The sequence below is a fragment of the Crassostrea angulata genome, chromosome 9, assembly GCF_025612915.1.
Source record: "Crassostrea angulata isolate pt1a10 chromosome 9, ASM2561291v2, whole genome shotgun sequence".
Lineage (NCBI taxonomy): Eukaryota > Metazoa > Mollusca > Bivalvia > Ostreida > Ostreidae > Magallana > Magallana angulata.
In genome coordinates this window covers 35,668,664-35,675,431 of record NC_069119.1, presented here as the reverse complement: position 1 = coordinate 35,675,431, position 6,768 = coordinate 35,668,664, and the positions used below count along the sequence as shown (strand labels likewise).

General features: G+C 33.5%; 1 protein-coding gene across 1 annotated transcript; it reads right to left on the bottom strand.

The window, feature by feature from the left end:
• Positions 1-878: 878 nt before the first annotated feature.
• Positions 879-4,511, bottom strand: LOC128163090 (uncharacterized). Its single transcript, XM_052826578.1, has 5 exons — positions 4,418-4,511; positions 3,289-3,617; positions 2,000-2,080; positions 1,379-1,519; positions 879-1,202 (listed from the first exon to the last, which is right to left on the bottom strand). The coding sequence occupies exons 1-5, from the start codon at positions 4,421-4,423 to the stop codon at positions 941-943; spliced, it is 819 nt and encodes a 272-aa protein (XP_052682538.1). The 5' UTR covers positions 4,424-4,511; the 3' UTR covers positions 879-940.
• Positions 4,512-6,768: the final 2,257 nt, after the last annotated feature.

The window sequence follows — 6,768 nt, the reverse complement described above, 5'->3', positions numbered from 1 at the left end:
CGACTTTCTTTTTCATTCCTTCAAGAACCCAGGCATAATGACTTTTAAATTAGTTAATTTCACAAAATAGAGAAATCAGATCTCGAATTTCTCCAAAGAATCGGAAACGGAATGATCAATTCAAAATCAAACATAAAGGTAACATTCTTTAAGAGTCTACTGGAAGCAGGGTGTATGAAAAATGACAATAACAAACCGTCAACCATCTAAAAAATCCATAAAACAAAAAATTCAAAGCAGAGCAACACCACCTCTAAAATCGAAAGAGCTAGGATCAGGTGCCTAGGAGGAGTGAGCATCCTTTGCTGACCGGTCCCACCCGCCATGTGCCTTTATTAAATCGAAAAATATCCCCGGAAAAGTCTGTAGACAATTAGGTGATTAATTATGGTCTAACAATTACTATGAAAAACGCCTTTCAGCATGCAACCCAGCGGTAGATTGTGTTTGCTGACTAGGTGGTTGTATCGACCATAGAACTCACGAAAAGATGACTACAAAGGAGACTGTTGATAGTCCTGTTTTATCAACTTGTTTGCCAGTAGCTTGCCTCGCTATAGAAACTGTTCATACGAAGAGCATGCCCTTGTGTATCGAATTAACTGAGAGACAAAAACACCATATGCATGAGGATAATGTATATTGCTACATAAGTAAGGAAAGTTGACAATAGAACAATTGAAGTCATCGCGTTTATCATAAAGTTTTGTTGTTAGGTTACCATCAAAGTCCATCTCCAGTAAAATATCCAAATATGAAACAAATGATACAGATTCTATGGTATCTTTTATTTCAGGTAATAAGATCATTTAGTGTTCTAAACCATATACTGATTTTTATAAATATTTTAGACAACTGTAGACGAAAAACAAAAACAGTTTAGATTTTCTAAAGATCTTTTTATTGCTGTTTCTCATACACTGGATACCAAGAGAAGAACCTAAATTTGTGGTATGCACTCTTGGTACCGTTTGCATGAACAACACTGCGGTAACTCCAAGTTAATCAGCTTGAAGCGACTGTAATCGCAGTAGACCCAGACCGGGAACGTCCTGTAGCCGTCAGGTAAACACGTACTGGAGCGCATGTACACACGGTCACACGGATCCTCTTTTGGTCTCACCCTCCTCCGGCTGACCAGGACTGGCAAAGAGCCTCTGTCCGCGATGGGTCGTTTAATAATATTGCGACCGGCACACGGGCTGAAATGTGTCAATACAAGCAAAATAAACAGTGAAGGCAAAATGTATTCAAGAGAAAAAATCAGGACATTAAAATATTTAAGTTTAAAACTAACACACAATAGTTAGTTATTATAACCTGTCTTTTAGCAATGCTTTCCTTGTTATACTTAGGTAGCAATTTAATCAACTCTTACCGTCTGGAGGAACACCTTTTGTAGGTCACACATTGTTGATTGGGTCGCACGATGTAACACTTCTTGCCTGGCAATCGGATCTCAGTAGCTCGTTTGTATTCAGAGGGACAGTTATCTGAGAGACCCTCTGATGACCAGTGGCTTGTAAAGACAATTGCAAATACGAAAGGTTAATTTCCCTGCATTATATGACTACTGTCGTTGGCATCCTCATTGGTTGGCTTATAGCATCTGTTTCTTTAATGGAAGGGCCAGGTAAATAGGGACCAAGCCAACTGAACTGTATTTTAATTTTTTAATTTTTAAAAAAAATATGAGAGAAAATACTGCATTAACTTTTAAGAAGATTGAGGGACCAAGGCATTTTATACTATACTTTTACACAAATAGTTTTAGTTTCAAATATGCTATGGTGTTTCCTGTAGTGATCAAATTAGAATTCAGAATGTTTAAAAAGATGTAAATTAGAAATTATAGCTAGTGCTCTTTGTGTACATGCATTTAACAATACATTCAAAATGGTTTATAAAATGACACAAAGGTAAAATCACGATTACAGTTGCCCTTGTTAAGTTTAATTGATAATAATTTTGTTTAATTATTCTGTAGTGTGAACTGTACCTTTTTTCACAGTTCATTGCGTGTTTGGATACAGCTTGCTTCACTGCAACATTTTTGGATAACTCGTACTCTATCTTCCTCCTGTAACAAAAAGGTATTATATATTATCTTTTACCTGCACTAGAGTTTAGGAAACATCTTGCCTTGTTTTTTGTTTCCAAAACACATAAATACGTTTTCGTTGTCTTCAAATGTGTCTTTACTAATGTATTTTCTATTTCATATCTTTACCTTTACCTACATTAACGGGCTTTCTTCAAACCTAGACACAACACAATGTTTCACAAACACACGCGACAAAAACCATAAATGCAGAATGTAGATTTATTTGTTTCTTCAAACCTTACACCATTTGCATACGTAATTTATGATTCATTAATTTTCAAATAGTATTTAAAATTTAAGCATTGCCTAAGAAGTTTCACTAAACAAGACACATTTGAATAAGACAATGAGGTTCAAACAGTATTAGAATAAATATCTAATTTCGAGCATGTACATTTTTTTGGTAGAGTTATCCGTTGGACCCTTTTCATGGTTTTACATTTCAGTGCTTTCAGTACTTTGATTTTTATTCTCTTGGAAAAAAAATCCCACAATGTAATGCTAGCGAGGACTTAAAAGGGAAAACTGAGGCATCCACTACATCACAAGACATTGGGAAAACTAACTATTGGTATTTCCGTCTAAAGATTTTTTGCAAGGTTCGCGAGTGTCTCTTATAATCGTGAAATGTTCTTACAACGAATAGATATAGATGTAACAACATCATAGATTTCTTAATTTCTTCAAACTATCGCCAACATGAAGATTTATGCTCTGATATAGACATACTCAATGATGACATTTTTAAATTATTTCAAATTCGCAATATGTGTTCAATTAAAGTCGTCTGGGTTTCTTAATAATGAATTAAATAAATGCATCAAAACAAATATTACAACATGTAAAAGAAACACCTGAATGGGGAAAAGGAAGTGAAAATAACTGTAATCCTTCAACTAAACTGCATGGTCAATTAATTAACCATCCCATCTTTTCTAAATCTTATTTATGATTTTTAAGCTTTAACCAATTAATCAATAAAGCAATTTTCAAAAGTTGTAACTTAAAATTTTTTCTACATTTTTTTTTTCTTTTTAAGCATAAAAATATAACCAGGGCCAAAGACCTTTTTTTTCTTGTCAAGGTTTTTTATAAGTCTAGCCCTCCCCCTCCGCTTCTGCATATTGATTTGAGACTAGGTCCCTTTCCTCAAAGGGTCTGTTTGTTTGACAACACTGTCTTACTTGATTTCCTCAGACTGACTCCTATCTCCAACTCTTATCCTAGGCGCTCTTGGTCCCCTTTCCCAGCAACATTCCTTAGAATTGTATTTTCCATAGATAGAACCATCGGGGTTGTGAGAAGATTGGTAAGAGTCAGAAGATTGTATTCTGCCTTCGGGAGTTTCAGCAATATTTCTCTCTGGATCAACTGGAGCTTCTTCTGAGCGACTGTCGTCTGCTGCGTCTGTTTGGGAATCGACTTCAGTGGCTTCACGAGGTTCCTCCAGGGCAGACACTAATTGTCCATAGAAGACCAGAACAAGAAGGAGAGTCACAAAAGGCAGTGGCGTCTACAACGAATAATGTTGGTGTTTTTCAATCAATCAATATAATTATAACATATGGTAGCATCGACTAAAAATCAAATAATGTTCAAATATTTCAGAGCCATCTATTCATTGTCTTTATAAATCGCGTAATTATAACATATGGCAGTGTCATCTACATCACAAAGAATGTTTCAACGTGTAAGAAAAAACAATTCCAATGGCGTGGTTTTATATTTAGATTTGCTATAAATACTAAAATGTTCTCTACATAAAATAAGTTTAGGAGATTTTTGTTGCATACATGTGTTACTAAAACTAGGCAAAGTCATTCCAAAATTAAAACATATGCTTTTAATGTATCAATTTGACAATAAATTTACTGAAAGAGCTAATTCACAAGTTCACCTTTAACATATAAATCTTCTTATTCATTTTGCAGCATAAATAAACTGTTCTTTACGGTTGACATATTCATATTTGGTCTAAATTTGGATTTTCCACTTCAACATTTAAAATGTAAACAAAAGCTGTGTTTACATAGCAAAGATTTGTAGGCTCTGTAACTAGCTAATAACTTAACGAATGACACTCAAATTTTGGTTGTCTATTAAAAATGCCTCTCTGAACATTTGTAAACAATAAAATAAAAAAAAACAATTTTCAACCAAAATCATGACCATGCCCCTTTAATACTAATATTAACGTATAACTTTCAAAGACTCATCTAAACATATGATTACATGTAACTATAACAAACAAATGTTGTAATGTAGCAAGAATTTCGATATAAAAGTTAGAGAAGAAATATAAATTTTCTTTACCTTCATTTTAGAATCCCGAATTGCGAATTAACACAAAAATATTTCCCCCTAAACTTATATAGAGAATTTCTAATGGAAAAAAAGACAAAATTCCTCAAAACAATTCAAGTATGATTTTATTAAGGTCTTCCGTTTCCAACGGAAGACCTTATAGTTTTCGTACGATTTCTTATTATTAAGGTCTTCCGTTTCCAACGGAAGACCTTATTGTTTTCGTACTGTTTCTTATTATTATTATTATTATTTTTTTCCACAAAATTTGTGCACGCGATATCTCGAAAACTATTTGGCCGATTTTGACCATTTCTTCACAGATGATTGCCAGTGGTCATAATTCTAGAAGTTTTTTGAAATTTTGAAATCGTCACTTCCGGTTCCGATTTACGGCCGATTTTGTAAGTTTTTACGACCCATTTTGTGCAGACATAAACTCAGAGACTATAAGAGATATAAATATGAAATTTTCAGGATGGGTAGACCATAGTTTGAAGATGTGCAGAACGTATTTTTTTTGCGCCAGTGGCGCCATTCCTTCGAGCTCGCCTAGGCTCGAAAATTGGATACGAATTTTGCATCAAAAACTTCATACATTTTGATCTGTATCTTTTTATCAGTTAATATTTTGTTAAGACATATATAACAAAAGTGGTAGATAATCAAAAGTTCTTTCCAACAATTTTAAGAAAAAGGGGCTGGCCCCTTTATTTAGGGGCCAAAACACTTATAAACTCTAATACAAATAACTTAAAAACGATAAAGATTTTGTAATGCATTATAGAAGCAAAGTTGTTGATCGTAACAATATCTATTAGAAAAAATCATTGCCACGCCCATTTATTACGTAATTAGGGATTTTTAGGGGCCAGAGTATTTAAACTTTGACGCAATATAACTAGAAAAGTAAAAATATTTTGTTAGACATCGTAGAAGAGAAAATGTTTGAATTTATGATTTAAATCGATTCCACTTATCACAACACGAATTTCCGTCCCCATTAGGGATCTAGAGGGCTGGCCCCTTAAATATTCAAACATTTGTATCTCAAAAATGATAAACAATTTTTAATAGATGTAAGAACAAAAAATGTTAGAATTTGAAAGACCTTTCGATTGAATTCAAGAAAAAGGGGCTGGCCCCTTAAATTAGGGGCCAAGACACTCGTTAACTCTATTACAGATGACTTAAAAATGATAAAGATTTCGTAATGCATTATAGAAGCAAAGTTGTTGATCGTAACAATATCTATCAGGAAAAATCATTGCCACGCCCATTTATTACGTAATTAGGGATTTTTAGGGGCCAAAGTACTTAAACTTTGAGACAATATATCTAGAGAAGGAGACATATTTTGTTAAGCTTTGTAAAAGAGAAAATGCTTGCGTTGATAATTCTAATCGATTCCATCAATCAAAACACCAATATCTGTCCCCAATAAGGATCTAAAGGGCTGGCCCCTTAAATATTCAATCATTTGTATCTCAAATATGATCAACAATTTTAGATACGTGTAATAACAAAAAATGTTAGAATTTGTGAGACCTTTCGACCGAATTCAAGAAAAAGGGGCTGGACCCTTAAATTAGGGGCCAAGCCACTCGTAAAGTCTTTTTCATATACCTTAAAAACCATAAAGATTTTATTATGCATTATAGAAACAAAGTTGTTGATCATAACTATATCAGTTAGTAAAACGCATTGCCACACCCATTGATGACGTAATTATTGATTTTAGGGGACTAAACTCTTAAATCTTTAATATGCAAAATGTGAAAAAGCAAAACACTTTGTTATGCATTTTAAAGGATATTGACAATCGTATACATTATCTGAAAGGGGGTGTTTGAGGTGGAATTCAGAAATTTTATTGATATTTTAATCGTATCGTTTAAAAATTGAACGGAAGACCTACTCGTTACTCGTAACGAGATCGTATCTAGTTATTAGGGTTTTCCGTTTTTCAACGGAAAACCCTTCTGTTATTCTACTGTTTCTTATTAAGGTCTTCCGTTTCCAACGGAAGACCTTATTGTTTTTGCTTTGTTTCTTTTTCCCTATTATTATTATTTTTTTTCTTTTTTTTTCTTACAAATTTTGTGCACGCAAGTTCTCGTAAACGGCTTGATCGATTTTTATGAAACTTTCAGATCTAATAGAAGTTGATCTGAACCTTATTGGAAATTTTTTATATTGATGACGTCATTTCCGTTTCTGAGATATTGACGATTTAGTGATTTTTTGAGGGTCTGCTCGTCCATTGAACTCCTCCTAAACGGTAAAAGATATTGAGTTCAAATTTTCAGGGATGATAGACGAAAGATTGAAGATATGTCTAAAGGCAATCATCAATGTCT

Bases quoted from the DNA above. Each gene is read 5' to 3' on its own strand.
- LOC128163090 (XM_052826578.1), bottom strand. The intron at 2,081-3,288 runs GTAAGACAGTGT...TTTTTGTTACAG, and splicing joins AGTCAGTCTGAGGAAATCAA to GAGGAAGATAGAGTACGAGT. The intron at 1,203-1,378 runs GTAAGAGTTGAT...GACACATTTCAG, and splicing joins AAAAGGTGTTCCTCCAGACG to CCCGTGTGCCGGTCGCAATA.